At 38.2% G+C, this 20,190-nt stretch overlaps 1 protein-coding gene across 1 annotated transcript in view; it reads left to right on the forward strand.

Annotated features, from left to right (window-relative positions):
* UBR3 (ubiquitin protein ligase E3 component n-recognin 3) overlaps positions 1 to 20,190 on the forward strand; it is a 171,110-nt gene that overhangs the window by 108,134 nt on the left and 42,786 nt on the right. Inside the window, exons 26-28 of the mRNA XM_034786048.1 lie at positions 625 to 825; positions 1,693 to 1,829; positions 11,525 to 11,610. Of these exons, the coding sequence (XP_034641939.1) occupies positions 625 to 825; positions 1,693 to 1,829; positions 11,525 to 11,610 (424 nt within the window). The remainder of the gene's footprint in view (positions 1 to 624; positions 826 to 1,692; positions 1,830 to 11,524; positions 11,611 to 20,190) is intronic.

The raw sequence follows: 20,190 nt of genomic DNA on the forward strand, positions 1-20,190 counted from the left end.
GCTGGGCGCTTCCCATCCCGGGCTCCAGCTGCGCTGGGGAAGCGCCGGCCGGGGGCGCAGGGTCTGGGGGCTGCCCGGCAAACCCTGAAGCCGGTAGCGCTGGGGCAGCCCTTTCCCCCTGGCTGGGAGTGGGAGGGAGGAGGGGGCGGAGTTGGGGCGGGGTTAGGGGTGGGAAAATGGGCGGGGCCAGGGCCCGTGGAGGGTCCTCTTTTTTTATTTATGAGATATGGTACCCTATCCATGTCCCACGCAGAATTTGTTCAAGCAAATCGGAGTGTCAGTTAGAGATGATACAATCACTGTTTTTGTGATATGGGAACAGCAGGAATATCTCTCCTTTAACTGTGGGACATATTAACTATGGGATTGTCTTGGACATTCTGGAATACTTGTAAATTATGGGGATATCATGAGACAGTCTTAGTAATTAGAGTGCTCTTACAAAATTAAGCACATATTCGTATCATTCTTGGTTTTCAGTTATTTGTAGATGGTCTATATTTTTATCTGTGAGATATTGTCTATATTTTTATCTGTGAGATATTGTCTATAAAATTTCAAGAACACAATTGTCATCTTCACTGAGTTCATATGTATCTACCTTTTTTTTTATTTATTTTTTAGAATGACCAGGTCCTCCAGGGTTTTTCTGTGGACAAAGGAGAATTTACCTGTCCCCTCTGTAGGCAATTTGCAAACAGTGTTCTTCCTTGTTATCCTGGAAACAATGTGGAAAGAAGCCTTTTACAATGTCATAGTAACAAGAGTATGCAAGATCTTATAAAAGAGGTGGAAGAGCTTCAAGAACAGCTGGGAACTTTCCCAGTAAGCATCAGTGTAAGGCAGAAAGATCCTTGTTAATTTGCCTCTATCTTTCAACTTTGTTTCATATTTCTTTCTGTGACTTATTTAAATTATAAAGCCACATTTTTCCTCCTCTTTCTGTATGGGAAAATTGTACTATTTTTAATGGATTAAATGTAACCAAATAAAAACAGAGTTATGACCAAAATATTATTAATTGAAAAGTTTATTTTTTGAATGAATTTTTCTTATTCATTTAATTCAATTCATTCTTGTAATTTACATAGAACTGAATCGTATTTTATGAAGCTCACTATATTTTTTCAATGTAAAACATGAATCCCTTATAACTGGAAGCTATTTAAAGTATGTTCAGAACATGTAATCGTATGGATTATTTGTTTTGCAAAGATAACAATTTACATCTACTCATACATAATATAGCTGCTTTATAATGTCATTCAATGTAATTAAATCTGTAAAATCATGTTAGTCTTCCAATCTCATAGGAAATACCTCTATTTAAAAGGTATTTCAGAGTAACAATACTTCCATTTGCTAAGGATTGCAATTTTAAATGTGTTATTTTCATGTACTTGTTGCACAATCCATATGCCCCATTGACTTGACTTTAGGATAGCACAGACTAAAAATTCTGTACATTATGTAGACAAAACAGTGAAATTGCTTTGTCCATCTCCCTGCCTATTCAGAATATACCTTTCTACTGGACAAAAAAGTATGATAGCAGCTGTTAATACATATTTTTCATATAACACATAAATGTTATTGTGTATAGCTATACTGACAATGTTAAGCTTTGTAATTGTATATTGCTTTTCTCCAGATGAGTAAATTAACCTATTAATGCCTTTTCTTTTTTCGTAGTCTGAAACCAATCTTAGTAAGGAAATGGAATCTGTAATGAAAGATATAAAAAGTACGACCCAGAAGAAATATACAGACTACAGTAAGACTCCTGGATCACCAGACAATGATTTTCTCTTCATGTATTCTGTAGCTAGGTAGGTCCATTAAGCTATTTTGACTGTTCCTTTTGCATTTGTTATTAGTAATAGTGCCCCAAAAAATAATTAGTAAAACCCACCAAAATCATGAGATTTAAAAAATAATAATAAAGTTTGGGTTCTTTTTATTTTCTGTTTTTTCAACATGTAGGGTGCCCTCGGGTCACATTTTTCACTCTAGGACAATCAGAGCTAGAATTTTAGGGAGGGGGTTGTTTTGTGTTTGTTTTTGTTTCTTAATGAATTCTGAGTTTCACATGTATTCACATAACTCCAACCGCTGGAGCTTTAAGAAAAACACACATTATTGTGAAACTTGTCATAACATCACTAGTTGTGTGAAGTGAACTATCTGTGTCAGAATGGACCTTAGGAGACAAGGGTTAAATAAGAATAGCTAGGCTAATGAGGTGGAGAGATAGGACCTGAGTTCTGCATATCCTCTGAAGGACCACATCTCCATTATCAAGGGACACAACCACCGTGTTGGGGCATCGGCTTAGCACTGACTCAAAGGAATGAGGTGTTGCTTACTGAATAGTCAACATATCTTCCCATAGGTCACCCATTTATGTATTGATTGGGCCTGAGCCTACTTAATATGGGAGAGCTGACTGGCTCTCAACACAAGTTGTTATGGCTACAGAGTGCTATTCTTACAGACTTACTTGTGTGGGAAAAAATGCAATTAAAGCAAAATAGAATTTGCTAATCAAAGAGCCTGTTTAATTTCTTTGAGTCTAGCTCATTCAGCATAATATCTTCTTTCCTCCCATGTTACAAAGTTTTCTTTTATGGTACTGCAGCTAGTTATTTTCTGCTTGAGAAATAGGAAAATGTTAAATAGTAATGATGTGACATACTAGTATGAGGACTAGCAACCTTTTCCTGGACAGGCAGGAAGCTACTCTAGTGTGGCTGAGCAGGTGAAGTTTGACAGAAGAGCAATGGTTTCCACATAGTGATGAATAGCTGTACCCTTAGAGCAGTGGTCTCCAACCTTTTTACGCACAAGATTACTTTTTGAATTTAAGTGCAATCCAGGATCTACCCTGCCCCTTCCCTGAGACTCAACCCCTTCCTCAAAGCCCCACCCTGCTCACTCCATCCTCCCCTGTTGCTCGCTCTCCCCCATCCTCACTCATTTTCACCGGGCTGGGGCAGGGGGTTGCAGGCTCTGGGCTGGGGCCAAGGGGTTTGGAGTGTGGGAGGGGATGAGGGGTGTAAGTTCTGGGAGGGAGTTTGGGTGCAGGAGGGGGCTCCAGGCTGGGGCAGAGTGTTGGGGTGTAGGAGGAGGTATGAGGTGCTGGCTCCGGGAGGGGGGTCAGGGATGGGACAGGAGGTTTGGGGTGCAGGAAGGAGTATTTGGTGCTGTCTCTGAGAAGGGGCTTAGGGCTGGGGGTTGGGGTGTGGGCCCCTGCCTGATGGCATTTACCTCAGGGGGCTCCCGGTCGGCGGTGCAGCGGGGCTAAAGCAGGCTCCCTGCCTGCCCCAGCCCCACGCTGCTCCCGAAAGTGGCCAACACACCCCTGCGGCCCATGGGGGGAGGGGTGCACACGGCTCCGCGTGCTGCTCCTGCCTGCAAGCCCTGCCCCACAGCTCCCATTAGCCACAGTTCTCTGTTCCCGGCCAATGGGAGCTGCGGGGGTGGTGCTTGTAGACGGGAGCTGTGTGTGGAGATCCCTGCCTCCACCCCCCCCCAACCCCCTGGGGGGGCTGCAGGGATGTGCTGGCCACTTCTGGGAGCGGAATGGGGCCGGGGCAGGCAGGGAGCCTGCCTTAGCCCCGCTGCGCTGCCGGACTTTTAGCGGCCACGGATTGCGATCAACTGGCAGAGGTTCCAGGATCGACCAGTCAATTGTGATCTACGAGTGGTGACCACTGCCTTAGAGTGTTATAAAAACAAAAGGAAAATTTAAGCAGTTTAGCTATGAACTTCAGGATTTTGTTAAAATGCGAATGCTAATATTTAATATTTGATCAGCATCAATTTCTTTTAAAACCCAATTATGGTTGCTTAGTGGCAACAGTTTACTGAGTTATCATGTGCAAAACTGAAATACTGGAAAGCAAGGAAATGACCAGTTTAAGGTACAGTATCATAAATCTTAAACTGCCTGCATAATAGCCTAACCATTTACTCTTTATCACGGGTTTAAAAAAAAAAATGGCATCATAATGCACATTAATTCCCGAAATAAATACTGTTCTGTCATCAGTAATCTCAAAAGAGAACTGCAGCATACAGTTCTTCTTAGAACACATTGATTCCGTTTTAAATGCAAATCCACACACATCGGGTTTTTTTGTAAATAAGTTAAGTTACACACTTTTCTTTTTCAATGAAAGGCCTTATCCTGCAATTTGATTCCTACACCTGGGTTCGTACCCCCACCCAGTGCACCACTGACTTCAGTGGGCCTCAGTAGGGGCACAAATGTCTGCTTCCAAGGGTACGACTGCAAGATCTGTCCATATATGTACAAGAAAGAACAATGATACATAGTTTTTAAAACAATACTGATAATGTTTCCCGTTTAATACTGTCCCTTTAAAATGTTTGGAAATTGAAATCAAGATGATAAAAATCATGGGTCAGAGTCAAGGCTGTGTTGTGGTGAAATATGCATATGATAAGAATAAAGTGGACAGTATAAGACTTATGGACCAGGTTCTGTCCTATGCCAGTTGTCCTTTGTGCCTCTTTGGCAGCTTAAAGGGAACTTAAAGCTACCGTAAAAAAGTGCAGCTGGAGATTTTGCTTGCATAGGGATTCACCTGATTGTGTAAACCCAGCTCTATCAGCTTTGTACCACCCACTTCCAGCCAGTCCTCTTCCCTCAGTCTTCCCCTCCTTTTTGCATGGATTGCATGCTGATTATCGCTGCCCGCATAATGGCCCTTAGGCAATGCCCATGATCAGGGATAAGTGAATGAGAAGAAAGGTGGCCTAATGCCACCCACTTTTCTCCTCCCTTTTCTCAGCTGTGCACCAAACAGAGCCCTGGTGCATCTATAGATTGATGAGCCCTATCATATCCTTAATTAATCACTTCCTGATTTTGTAAGTGATGCAAAGGGTAAATATATTGTTATAATTTAACATAGCAACCTTAACTGGTAAAAGAAAGTTTTTGGTTTTGATATAGTTTCTAATGATGATTTTTTGTTAATTCTGAGTAACATTTTAATCCTCTTCTGAACAATTTATTGATTCCAAATATTTAAAGCTTTCATACAAATATTTTGCTGATTCAAATACAGTCATGACACAGTAAAGATTCACAGCCCTGTTGTGTCTATTATATATCCATAAAAACTAACCACTGTTGCCTTTATTTATGAAACAAACTAGTCAATTAAATTAATGGAAAATTATTTGAATTTTTTAAAGAATACTTTAGTTGCATTTTGTTTCATAATAATTGTTTAATGATTTTCTTGGGTCTTGTTGACATTGTAAGTAGAATATTTAGCTAATGTGAAAGAGTAACTTCATTTTTATGTACAATTTCAAAATAGAAAACAGTTATATTTACATGGAGTGTACTATAATCTATACACTCTATTGTATATAAGGGTACACAGTTGAGGTTTTCTTGTCGCTCTGTTTAGCTCAACAAATGAATATGTTCCTTGTGTGAAAAATGATTTGCTTAAATGCCTTTTTAAAATGCAAAAACCTGTTTATAATAATATAAAAGGTATGCAACATAGAAAATGTCAGCTGAACCAATTTAAAAAGTAAATTGGACATTCTGTGTTTGTGCTAAAATCTAAATTCAGAATTCAGCGTTTCTCCTGTGAGAGTTAAAAAAATATCCCAGACCAGAACAGTGTTACATTGTTCCTTACACTGCTTTAGAAGTAAATGACATGAACATCCTTTAGGGTGGGAGAGATAAAATTCACTCCCCATCCATGGCTGTTCTTTCATCCTTTAGACTGGATAAGTGGTTGCTGCTTTCTGTTTCTCCTACATGGACATTTTCAGACACTGGATCCACCCACTCCATATTGTTCCCATACATGTGAAGTAACATGGAGGGCCTTTGCCAGGTCTTTTGCAGCAGTGTTAATTTCACTCTTAATGATTTAGAACTTGATTCAGCAATCCAAATGTGCACAGAACTCCTATTGAATTTTATCTGTATAAGGACTATAGAGTTGGAATATCTATGATCATAAACCTTAATTTTAAAAGCTTTTACTTTAACTTTAATATACATACCATTAATAGAAATAAGAATATGTCCTATGCAGGTCAGCAGTTCACCTCCTTATTTGAAGCAGGATTGTTCTTTGTTGTAGGTTTTCTAGTGTCTTGTTTTGTGTAATTTTAAATGTCCATGGAAGAGAGTATCCTCCACTTCATTGCTAAATGACCGAATAATACTCCTCACTATCAGGAAGTTTATCCTGGTATTCAGCCTAAATTTTCCCTTCTTAATCCTGTCTCATTTCTCCTTTTAGCACACTAAATAACTGTTCTGGATGTTTCTGCTATTTGTAGATTCTTACCTTCTTGCCCACTTTTCTCCTTTTGTGTCTGTCTTAGTCAAACTGTATATAGTTGGTTCACTATTATTATTAATTTGGTTCTGCCTGTGTAAAATACACTAGACACTGTACAAACATGGAAGAGCTTACAATCAAAAACATGGACAAATAGAGAGTTGTGGTAAAGGCACAACGTAAAGTGGTCAAGATGACAATTGGCCACTTCCTAATAAAGCACTTTTCAAAAATATTTTTTGATTATATCCACTGGACCTTCAACCTTGCCATTTTATTAGCCAGTGAATTAATCTTTAAATCTCTGAATCTTCTTGCTTTAATCAGCCCTTTGTCCCATTTTCTGTCAGAGGATAGGCTGGGGTATCTGTAGTAAGAGAAATGTCCTTCCCTGCCTTCTCTAGGTAGCCATTTTGCAGGTAAGAAGAAATTTTGAAGCAAAGCTGAGGAGAAGATACCATAGGCAATAGATGAAAGGGGCATTTGGGCAGCCATTTGTAAACTCCACATACTGAAAGTGGGGTGTTATTGATTGAGTTATGGTGCCCTGAGGTAGCCAGTGGTAGCAGTTCATTCCTTTCCATAGCAGTGTGAATGCAACATCCTTTCCTCACCTATTACTCTCTTGCTGCCTGGACACATGCAAGTAGAGGTAAAGGAGTGGAAGTAGAAGGGGTATTTTGCAGCTGTTAAGGGGGAGAGAGCTGGTTCTTGCCAGCTGTCCCAGTACTAGAGACATTCCGTGGCCATTGCCTCCTGGTCTGTGTGTGCAGCTGGAGAAGAAGCTACTTAGCTATCTATAGAGGTTCCGTCTTTCTTTCACCCAATCTCTTATCTTGCTACCTAAGTCTGTTCCTCCATTTGCTCCATTTCTCTCTCTTAACAGGCGTTTATAGGCCTGGTACAGTGGTGTATGTATGTGTGATGGTGTTGCCCGTGGGAGCCAGCTGAGGTCACTCAATTAGGGTGAACTGCAAACCAAACGGGGCAGACAAACCCCAAAAGCTGGTGGATATTCCAATATTTATGTTTACCAAGCCAGCACAAAACAGCTTCTATAGTACCTCAATGGTTACTCAGAAGTCCAAACAACGCAGGTCCCTTAAAGTACCCAGCCTCAGGCCTCCATCCAGACATACACGTCAGATACGATGATGATTACTGAAAATCTTATCTCATCATATAAAAGAAAAGGTTCTTCCAATTCCAAAGGATCAACCACATACCCAGGTCCAATTATAACTTAGATCTTACCCAAAATATACGCTATAGTCAATTCTTATTAACTAAGCTAAAATTTATTAAAAAAGAAAAGAGTGAGTGTTGCTTAAAGATCAATATACATACAGACTTGAATTCAATTCTTGAGATTCAGATACATAGCAGAGGTGAGCTTGTAATTGACAAAAGTCCTTTTAGAAATAGTCCAGAGGTTATAGTCCAATGTCCATATTCAGGGTGGCTCTAGACAATGACTGGAGATCTCAATCCTTATGGCTTAAGGGTCCCCCCTCTTGAAACCCAAAGTAGATCTGAGATGAAGAAGGGTTGTGTCCCAGGGTTCTTATACATTTCCAGCAGCCTTTCGGACTGAGAAAACAATAGGCTTAATTCTCCTTCCAAACATTCTGGCAATTAGCACAGGGTAATTTATCCATTAAACAGTTCAGATACAGGTTACCACAACCTTCACAGAGACATATAGACAATAATACTATTTCACTCAAGTATCATCATAAATGTTAATATTCTTTTTTTGATCTTTGAATTAAAGTTATAGCAATAGACAAGACTTGTTTGCTTACATCACAAGACCTGAGCAAACACCTACCCTTCTACCTCTAGCAATACAGACTTACATTTCAAAGCTCTATTCATTTACCTATCTTCCTAACCAGTCTCTACAGGTCAGCCATGGGTCAGGTCAGTCTGTGAGTTAATTAACTCTTTCTGGCCCTGTCACCTTTCAATGAGAGATTATATTATACTCATAACATCACTGTATGTTACTTTTAATTGTAATAGCTCCATGTTGTACTGATGGTTGTCATTTGTGGCAGCATCATGTAAACTGCTTCTGCTGCATTGCATATGATAGATCTTTGCTTTTTTGGATGTTTAGACAAAGCCATTGTTTATGTTGTCAGCTATGTATACATTGACACACAGTTCTCCCTTGCCCCTCCTTTCCCTTTCACTGACTCGTACATGCTAACTCTTTAAAGAGATGAGAGAGAGAGGCAGTGGTAGTGTTAGTGGACTTTCCCATTCTAATACTTGTTCCTGTGAAAAGGGAGGAGAGGGGCTGGTTCCTCCAGACATGCTTTCCATCCCATTATCTGCCCCTCCTGGTCAAGAGCAGTAGCAGAGGGTTAACTTATCTATACCCCTGTATTACTCTGTGTTCTGATGGCTACTAAAAAACAAGGCATCACATATATTTTCAGATTAATTGGTGTTCACAAGCACTAGTTAAAAACGGTCCCTTCCTTGCAGCAGAAGGAAGCAAGGCCTGAGCCAAAGCAGCCCTCCCTTCTCAGTTTCTTCAGTGGGAGGAAGAGCAATCCGAATGAGGCTGTGCTACCTGTGTCCCTGCCCCAGTGAAAGCTGGAGAGGCTACGCTTCCTTTTGCTTCTCCTCTTCTGAGAGAGATGGAGTATCAAGCTGGAAGTGGCTGATCTCTCTTGCTTTTAATTGAGGGAGGTGGGATAGTGGAGGATAAGAACAGCCCTACTGGGTCAGACCAAAATTCCATCTAGCACAGTATCATGTCTTCTGACAGTGGCTAGTGCCAGGTGCCCCAGAGGGAATGAACAGAACAGGTAATCATCAAGTGATCCATCCCCTGTCGCTCATTCCCAGCTTCTGGCAAAAGGATTCGATTGAGAGACAAGTTTACTTTCCACTCTCTTATTTAGAGTATGTCAGGTGCCCCTACTTTTCCATCAGTGACAGGAGATTAGATGGTGAGAGTTCAGCTTTACTTTTCTCCATCAGTGGGTGATTGACTGTAGGGGCTAACCAATACGTTAGTATGGATGGGAATGTGAATGGGGATGAAGAAAACAGGAAGTGTAGTGCAGGTCTCTCCAACAACTGAACTTTGAGCAGGGGGTTGGACTAGATGACCTACTGAGGTCTCTTCGAACCCTAATGTTCTATGTTTTTAGGTAATATGGGGAAAAAAGCCATGTAGAAAGTGCCTATTTATGGGAGAAGTGCTCTAGTCTCTCAGAAGATTGAGCATAATAGGGGAAAGTATCTCCCATAAATATGAGCACGTTTGGAGGGGATGCCTCACTGGAAGAGGGCTGGTGTTTCTGCTGTGGAGATATGATACACTATAAGGAGGTGCCGTACTCTCTTGGGAGGGAAAGAGAGTGAGTGTGCTGGGGGGAAGGAGGGCTGGGGAGAGATTGTCACCAGGACTCTCCTCCTATGGAGCATAGTACTGCATGCATGTCTTGTTCTGTCAGATTTGTCCTTGACTTTTGCTTTTGTAAAATTATATATATGTCTTAGTGAAAGGAAAATTGAAAATTCTAGATATGACAAATTTGTTCTTAAGAGATTGAGATACTGTTTCTGATTATCTGATTAAATCATTTAAATAACATCTAGCAAATGTCTTGGTTATAGTAGTAGAAGACTGCCATTAATTTACAAATTAGTCATCAGAAGATTTGTAGAAATAAAACATTTTGTCTCATTTATATTCCAAAGATGAACTAACACATGCTGATCTACACTTGCTATTCTGCCCACTAATATGAAATCCCTGTCCCTGCTTCTTTGCTGGTAGGTTTTTAGAAGTTCAGTGAGCACTGCAAATCGCCTGAAGAGTGGAAAATTCCCCTGTCACACAGATGCCCTTATCAGCAGCTACCAGATGGAGCTCTGAGCAGGAACATTATCAGTGTTAAATTGCCTTTTTTTTTTTTTTTTTTTTTCCTGAGTAGAGAGGATTAAAGCATTCCTTCAGAAATGGGTGGCATGAGCTGCAAATTTAGGGATATTAATATTTTGAAATGTTACTATTTTAGAAACATATGAAAGTATCTTTACAAACACTGTATATCAAGAACCCAGTAGTCTCTTAAACCGATAGAGCTGAAATTTTTCCAAAATATTTTATTTTGAATGAAGTATTTTTCTGTTCTCTTCATCCTATAGTTTAGATTAAATATGCATATGCCTAAAATTCTAAAATAGGTTTTCTTGCAATTAGTGATATTCAATCAAATTAAGCTGAGTCTAGAAATGGTTTATTTAATTTCAATTAAAGAAAAACTTATAAGGAAAAAGATTGCCGTTTGAATTAATTTAGCAGAATATCACTTTAGCACAGTAATTTTGTCTTCCTACACCAGAAATGTAGGAATGCATCTTTATTTGTTAAAACAAACTTTCAGAAGACAAAATGTAAATTGCTTGATCAGTGTCTTGAGGGTAAACGGTAATACAGCACATAAACATCCAATTCCAAAGTCAAACATTGTTAATGAATTTGGCCAAAAAATAGTATCTAATTATCAGAGTATTATAGTATACTAAGAAATAAAGTGTTAACGTGACATGCAGGGATTTCATTGCACAATCCCGTCTCATAATAATGAGTGACACAGCTAAATCCCAGTGCGTTTCACTGAAAATTTACCTCCACAGCGTCCAATAACATTGCTACCAAACAAAAGACAGGGCTTCCATTGTAATGGAATTAAAATAATCTGAAGATGAAGCATCTGATTTATGTTTGTTTGTTTGTAAATTACTTTAAAAAATTCTGTGCCTCACAAAGGAAGTCACATATTCGTAATATATCTAACTTCTTAAAATTTTGTTGTCTTTCCAGGTTTACACAAACATTCCACTAGCAGCAATGAGTTGTGAAAGTGTCTGAAAATGATACATGCCGCAAAATAAATATATTTAGTTATCTGTAATGCAGTCACCACTGTAGTTTGAGTGCCTCATACAATACTTGCCAACCAAGCTGTTTAAATCACAAAAGTATTATATTTTGCTATTTTTAATAGTCAAACCTTTCCTTTATGTAACCACCAAGCGACTAATGCGCAGCGGTCTTCTCTATGGTATACAATGCGAGCTTATGGAAGTTCCTTTTTGTCACTTGAATACTGAAGTTCCATCCTAATAGCTTTATATATTTTATGCAGAACAAACTTGGAACTTGAACTGGTTCATCGAGGAGGCAATTTATGCTTAGGCGGGGCAAGCACAGCTGGAAAAAGATCTTGTTTAAGTAAGTTTAATTTATTGTATGATTTAAATTATTTTAAAATTAAATGAGAACTGTGAAATTTAGCTTAAAATAAAGATGCTGCCTGTTTTTACATTTTAGCATATTTTCTAGGTCTGCTATTGTCAACTTTTTATTATTTCTATGCTAGTTTTTTTCAGATTGCTAATTTTTTGTTTTTGTTCACTGTAATTTTCGTTAAGAGAAAACAGAAGTGTAACTTACAAAGAATATTCCTGTATTGTAAAGATAATCCATTTAGAAAGCAAATATCAAAACCATGTAATATCATTTGAATGACTTAAAATTATAAAAACAAAGCACCTATAAGCGTTTTAAAAGCAAAAGATAATGCTTATACAAAAGCAGTTTACTTTGCCAGAGAATTTTTATACAACCCTGGCTGCTATCGCTAGTAAGTAAAGATATCCACAACTTTGTGTTTGTGTAACTCACGCTAGATGAACACACTGACTCTTTAATGGGGGAGCTGGTGGTGACACCTATGTTTAGTTTGTTTAACATTTGTCATGATAAAAATTCTTGTGACCGTTACTTTGAGAAGCTTTTACACTTCCATTGTTTTTAGAAACACCTTGCTGTTTGGCAAGGAGAGCTAAGAAGTACCTTTTCTTTCTCCCATGAATTCGCTGAGATATAAAGTATTAAAAATGATCATTTCCCTTCTGTGGTTTACCTTTTTCAGGGAAATTTGGGCAGCCTGCCAAAATAATAACAGCACATTTTGAGGCCGGGCTCATGCTGCAGCGGATGCTATACTGGGAAGGCTAGGGAGCTATCACAGCAGCTATAATTGAGGGAGCTGGACTGTGCTAGGCTCTCCACCCAGACTGGCACATGGTCCCAGTGGCCCATGCCCACCTCTTGGGCACCACATGGACCAGGAGCTTACCCCAGCCCTGGGGTGGGGTGTATGTGTGTGGCGGGGGAGCTGGGGCTGGGCTCTGTCACCCACAATCACTGCCAAGACCCAGCATCAAGACCCTGTGATTCATTCCCTTTCTTGGAGGAGTAGAGGTGATGCAACCTTCCGCTTTTACCAGCCAATTTAGTTAGTTCTGTAGCTTAAGTGGTTTGCAGTCTGTGTTGCATTGCTGAAGACCTAGCTTCAAATTCTGCTGATAACTGACGGAAGGATACAGTTACACATAATAGGATTTGTTTTCAACTTTCTCCTTTAAAAAAAAATAAAAAAAATCCTAGCATTTTAAAGTTAGGAAGCACCAGATTTACAATTATCCATGCAACCTTAATTCTGCCCACTTGTGCATTTGCATTATGTTGTCTTTAATAACATAATCAGATACTATTTTCTACATAAAACCACTGCCTCATTCTCTGCACAGGGTGGATGCACAAAGAGGGAGAATTAAGATTGTGTGGACATCTTCTAACTTTCAAGTGCTTCGCTTTGCAATCTAAATAATGTTATTTTAACATCAATTTTTGAATGTAATGTACAATAAGCAGCATATTATCCAGTGTGTATTAGCAAAACATTTCCCACACAGCTGCTGAACAACTGCTTCTGCTGTGTAAGGCTTATTTCCATAGGAATTCTTGTAATGGAGGTATTGTCTAATGGCTGGTGATGATGACTACAGTTCTGTTCCCAGTTTTGTTTCTGTCTGTGTTTGGGTACCTTGAGCGAGTCATTGTGCCTTAATTTATTCAAACGTAAAATTGGTATAATGGAGATTTTCTTACTGCCTTTTACCCACCTGTGAAATGGATATATTACCTCTCTCACAAGTTTGTTGTGACGCATAATATTTGTAAAGTGCTATGAAAACCTTTAATGAAAGTCTCTCTAGAAGTGAAAAGTATTTGTGCGCTCGCTGGGAAAAGGATTGTCTCTTGCTATGTATAGAAAGTACTGGATGTGTTTTGAGTACAATCCATTAATAAATGACAGGTCTTTGATAGTAGCAGTCTGGCCTTTTGGCCCACATGACTATCAGTGTCTGTTCATGCTCTGCCATTTTAATGTTTCTGAGTTAAGGTAATTTTTTATAATTGGAGAAAGTGGCCTGTAGTGAGTAAAGGAATGTTTTTATCTTGAGCCATGCGTCTTGAGAAATATGAGACTTATCAGCCCCATAGTAGTACCATTTACGATTTTTTGATGTATGATAAAAGTGGAATGAACGAAACTCACCAGACCTTAAAGCACTGTAAAAACATTTGACTTTTATATTAATATCAAAAGAGCACTCAAACTGTAGCTTTTATTTAAAACAAAGCACAATTTTTTTTAAAAATGAAAAATGTGTTTGAAAGACATCCTCCAAGGGTCCAGTATGTAATTTAATGCAAGTTCTCTCTTTCTCTCATACCCCAGGTTAAATACAGATGATGTACATAAACTAGTACACAACACACGTTTCATTAAAAATGGTTAAGTTATAGTACTTTAAAAGGTTTTTCTGATAAACTCCTGATTAATCACTCAGCCTGTCAGAAGCTGACTAGAGAAGTTTGCATTGAATATTGTGATAGAGTACTTTGCCTTTTGATACACAGAATTCATGGTATACTAATGGGAATTAATTGCATGTGTTGAAAGGTAAATAGTCTCAGAAACAAAACCTTAAGATTTCAATCCTGATTCATTTTCGTACATAGCAGAATTTTTTAGTATAGGATTTTTGGACAAAAACAATTAATATTTTCATTTTATGTTACGAGAGTTTGGGCCATGTCACACTCCAGAGGGGAAAGAAAAGACTTTGAAATTAAGTTCTGTTAACCTTTTTACATACCCTAAAATGTTGTTGTTTTTCTCCTTTTTTATAAATATAATTGCAATTTCCTAAGCTTGCTTTGCTATTTTTATCAATATTATATACTGAAATTTCAGTGGAACATGGTGTTCTTCAGTTGCTGTCCTAAATTGTTGTGTAGTTCTGCTACAATATGTTAGCCATGGCTGTGGTTGCAGCAATGGCTGCACTTGAAAGCTGAATTGCATAATTCCTGTATACTCTAGTGATTTTATATACTAGAAATACCTGAAATAATATTTGGGACAAATGTTCACACACCTGACAGTGTAAATCTCAGAGTCGTATCTAAGCATGTCTTTTACATGGTTAAGTCAGGTCTGGGAGTAGTTTTGAATATCTGCCCATAGTTCAGAAAATTTGAAAAAGGGCTTTAGATGCGTCAGTTGAAATGCACTATTTAAACTAAGATCATGTTGTTTAACAAACTACAAAACCATGAATGTCATCTAATTATTAACTCATTCACACGCTATTTATATTGCATTCATTAAATTGGTAAAAAAGCTTGGATAGTCAGCTGACTAGAATACTATTCAGTCACATTAAATCTTGCAATAAAATAGACTCCTGTTTAAATGTAGGTCCTGCTAGAACAGAATCAAACTGGACTTGAGTTTAGTATTAATATGTTTAGCTTTGAACAGTAAGATTTTGACTAATGACAAGAGAATTGTTTTTCCCTAGACAACAGGTTTTATGAAATAGTGTGTAACTTAATGAGAATGTTCTGTCCTCAACCTCCCATACAGAGAGAGTCCATTCATGTCATTGGGATGTCTGTGGACTGAGTGAAAATATGTCCCTCAAGTGTATGAGTTAGCTGTACTTATAAAACAGATGCTGCACTTTTTAAAAAGGGAATTCTTGTTTTTCTCTCTGTATAGTCATTTTACAAAGTATCATTTAGAAACATAAGCCTGACAAAATTCTTCTTTTTTTGCCATGTATAATTATCCTTCCATAGTCCTGTATTTTGTTCCGTTAAAAAAAAATTACTTACAAAATACCTGCAGTTTCTTCATTATCTTTATGTAGATAGAACTGAATCTTTCTTTCTTTCTTTCTTTCTTGATGAAATGATTGCTGGCGAGCAATTTGTTTCCTTATGTAGTAATTTAATACTATTTTGAGTTGAATCTTATTCTTAGGAAATGTAGGCTTTATTTGTACAGTACTATACTAACTTTGTGGTCTTTCTAAACCTGCTTCTGTTCAGTATAGGACAATTTAAAATCCATGCAAATGTAAGCTCCCATAGATCTTGCATTGATTCTCTCACAGCTGTGGTACTCAGGTATCTCTCTTGTGATTAAGCACATCACTCTATATTAGTCTTGTAACAACTGTAAAGTTGGTTGATAAGATATTGCAGAAAATGGAATATGGTGTCCCAGGTGAGCTATTACAGCAGCAAGTGTCAGTGAAAATGGTGGGAACAAATAGGTCAAGTGCTGTTTTAGTAGATTGCACCATGAGGGCAGCTGCACTTGGGAAGTAAAATTAAGAATGATTAATGTAGCTGCTAGAGTCAGTGACTGAGCCAGTGTGACAAGAATGATAAAGGAAATCTGGCCATGTAATTGTCATTTTAAGGTTTAAAAATTTTGTGAATTTATGAAAATATGTGTTTGTATACCATGTACAACACAAACATGCATGTCAAGTCCTCTTTATCTCACATGTAGGTTCTTTAGAAGTGGTGTGACATTAGGCATTGATAGCAACATGAGGTCAGAGTTCTTGAAACGTTGTTGTTAAAGAGAAATAATTATATCCCCTAATATTTGTACAAATTTTATTTTTTACTTTGGAATATTGTAAAGGTTTATAAAAAGCTCAGATATCTCAATTGCTTTTTTTTCTAGGATTTGGTCAGAAGAATGCAGAACGGAATTCTCCTAGCCTACCATAGCATGTTATGTAATGTGATATGAAATACCTTCTTTCTTCTTATGTAAATAACATATGCTAAGGAGAAGGGTATATGAAAACAGAGATCTCATCTCCTTGAGTTTTTTTATAAATACTATTGATTCCTTCAGTGTCTAAGTAGCAGTGTTCATCTTCTAATGTAGTACAGACATTTTTGATCCAGATTCTCTCTCCCACCTGTCTTCTCTATTACATTCTGATGTTCCTTTGATGTGTGTTTCATTACGGTATTTAATTCTCTAATGTCCCATAAATATTACAAAATCCTATTTTTCCATATTTTTCACTTTTCTTAAGTAGTTGTACTTGCTTATCTTTTCCAACTAACTATTAATTCAAAGTGCCCTGATAGCAGCAGATGGAGATAGGAAAATTCAACATTTTTGATCTCAACCTGGGATGAAAGGTCATTTCTGGTGTAGGCTTCCAGTCAGAGCTGACTGTGAGAAAGCCAAAGGAAACAGTGATCTCCATATGAGCTTACAGCACCAGTTTTTTAAATTGGAAGGAAATTTACATGTATATGAATATTGGAAGAGTATTTGGGACTCTTGTAAGCTGTCCTTAAAATGAAGTGCTCAACACCTTCTTATCCTTGTATAGTGGTCCTAAGCAATGAAAAAGTGTCTCATTAGGTTGTTTCTACGTCCTCTCTAATGGCTCTTGTTCAGTTTAGAGCGCAGCATTCTGTATTATCAGATGACTTGATAATGCCAGTTGTCAAGAATATAATGCCAGTGTCTGTTTTAATCAGTTACTTCAATGTTTTCCATCAGCCTAGCTAGCTTTCTTAATACACAGAATTTCTTAAGCACTTGAAACAAATTGACATTGCACAGATAATAAGTATGCTCTCTATTGAACTCTGTACCAAGCTCCTTAGCCAAATCAAATGATAGTTCTTGGCTCCATCCTTTGGATCGAACCACACTTTCCACACTGAAATTTAGATCCACCATCCAGAGATGATATATGTTGTTTCTTCCGGGAAAGTCATTTGGTTCTTGTATTGTTCCCCCCAGTATAGATTGTAGCATTTCTATCTCGCAGAGTTTAGTAATGTGAGCACAATTGAGTAGACTCCCAGGTAACTTCTTACAGGAGTCATAGAAAAAGGTAAAACTCTCTTTCAACCACATCCTGATCTTTTGCTATTATGAGCATCTCCCAGGCGTATGCAAACATTCCTATTGCTGCTGCTGGCTCCTCAGCCATCTGGGTGTGCCTGTCTCCCCTTTTGCCTTCTTCGGTCACAGCTGGTAGTCTGTCTTGACACTGATTTCAAGAAAGCCAAAACCTCTGCCGAACCTAGATAGCTCTCACTCAGCTTAAGTACGGAGGTCAACTAAAAATATAGCAGCAAAAAGTATGCTTTATCACATAGCAAAGAGCCCCACTTGCTGGTCGCTAAGAAGTCTGACATATCTTCTGTACCCGAGGAAGGAATCTAAAAAGAAAGCCAATGATATTCTTCAAAGAAAAAGGGCAAATTTCTCTCTCATCCTCTCTAAAATAGATCTCTTACTGTAAGGACACCACTCTGAAGAGTTTTGGTCCAGAGGATATTAGCTACTTAATCAGTGTAGTGCTCAAGGCCTTAGATTTGTCTGATGACGCTGCATCACCTATTGCCTAAAAGAAAAAGGATTTTCCTGACCTTCACAGAAAGGAAATTTTTTCTCACTATTTCCAGTCTACAGGATCAGTGATGAATGGGAAGACAGACAGCAAATCTTTCCTACTGAAGAGATTAAATAGGCTAACTAAGCTCTATAAAGAGGAAAAAGGAAATCTGGGACTCCTTGTTAAAAATCAGTACTCCAGCCAATGTCTCCAGTAATGATCTACGTAGAGTCCTGACCAGGAGTTTGGGGGAAGGAGTGCAATAGGGCTACTGGTTTCATACTGTGCCTGAAACAAGAAGCACCTACTATGCTCCACTTGCAAAGGACTGTTTGCTGCCTCCTGCAAGCTGTCCCTGTTAACACTGGAAATAAGAATAATAGTCTCTGGAATGGGGAGAAGAAAAGGGTAGATCAAGAAAAGTAAAGTCAAAACAGAGACTTATGAGCATTACAGAAAAACAGGTAATATTTATCTGTATTTAAAAATACAAACGTGAGAAGAATTGAGGATAAAAATGTGCTTGTGACTTTTGAAGGGTAAAATAAATATGTGAGCCAAACATGCAGTTTTTCATCACTCCTACAGCACCTCCTCCCTTCTGTATGTAGAATGTGATACCTCATATGAATGAAGTTGCTAAACTCTCTCTTTGACAAAAGACAATGCAGTAGGTTAAATAGATATGCAAAGTTTCCTTGTAGGGAAGAAGAAGAGTTCCAAACTAAACAGGAAGAAAATATGTAGGTTCAGTAAATTTAATGTAGATATTGTAAATTTAGCAGACATTGGATACATCTTGCCATTCACCTATCAAAATAATATATAATCATCTCTCCAAATTAGTTTAGTTTGTCCTATGCATAGATAGAAATGAAAAATAAAAAGATCTATGGGGGACCATCTTTTTCTGTCTTCCTGTGGAATCAAAAATGCATACCAGTATTCCTTAATATTGAAAATAATAAAGGATGTGATTACAGCAGCAAGTGCTGGTGATCTAGATATATATAGAATGCCTGTTATCCTTGATGTTTGAGAGGGAGAACATTAGAAGACTCTTCTCTAGCAGCTTCAGTCTCAAAGCAGTGCTAGTGTCTTTTCTCTCCAGCTGCTCTTTTGAAAGTGCTGACTGATTAATTCATCTCTGCTGTTTCACAATAAGAGCTGGCATGGGGCAGCTGAAAAGAACAGACCCCCGATAGCCGATGACATATTTTTTTTTAGCAAGATAATTTTTGAGGGGAGTGTTTGGTAATACATTACCATGAATCAAAGTGAAAACTAACTTTTAGACTGTAAGTGTAGATGATGTTTTGTTAAGTATGTTACATAGTTTGTGCTCATAAATAGGTATTCTCTGAAAACAAAAACAATCTAACTCCTCTTTCTAAATAATACTAAGGCCCCAATCCTGCAAACCTGTGGGCAGGTGCTTAACTTCACTCATGTGAGTAAGCCCGCTGAAGTCACATGTCTATGTAACTGTGGGTGTTCTCATTATCCATATAAATGTCTAATCCAGGAGTCAGCAACCTTTCAGAAGTGATGTGCCGAGTCTTCATTTATTCACTCTAATTTAAGGTCTCGCGTGCCAGTAATACACTTTAACCTTTTTAGAAGGTCTCTTTCTATAAGTCTATAATATATAACTCAACTGTTGTTGTATGTAAATTAAATAAGGTTTCAAAATGTTTAAGAAGCTTCATTTAAAATTAAAATAAAATGCAGAGCCCCCTGGACCGGTGGCCAGGACCCAGGCAGTGTGAGTGCCACTCAAAATCAGCTCGTGTGCCGCCTTCGGCACATGTGACATAGGTTGTCTACCCCTGGTCTAATCCTTTGTGTCCTGGTAGGCTTTTGGACTCAGTGCTAACTTCTGGCAGTGAGAATCACAAGTTAATTGTATTGTGTGGTGGTTTTCTTTTTAAATTAAATTTATTTACATTTGGTCAACTTAATTGGCTGTCACCTCACTCATGTATTATATGAGGAAAAATAGGAGACTCCAACTTAAGTTGTCCTATCCCATTCATTACATTGTAAACCTGTAATTTTTGATACTTCTATGATTTAAAAAAATTAACAGACTTTTTCAAATAGCTTGAAGAATATTAGTTTGGAGATTCCAGGCCAGAGCCCTCACTTGCCTCTGCACACCATCACTGCTTGATGACATTGTATTATCCCTGGGAGAGGGGCCCATAAGAAACACTGTTGT

Source organism: Trachemys scripta, chromosome 11 (assembly GCF_013100865.1).
Source record: "Trachemys scripta elegans isolate TJP31775 chromosome 11, CAS_Tse_1.0, whole genome shotgun sequence".
NCBI classification, from domain to species: Eukaryota; Metazoa; Chordata; order Testudines; family Emydidae; genus Trachemys; species Trachemys scripta.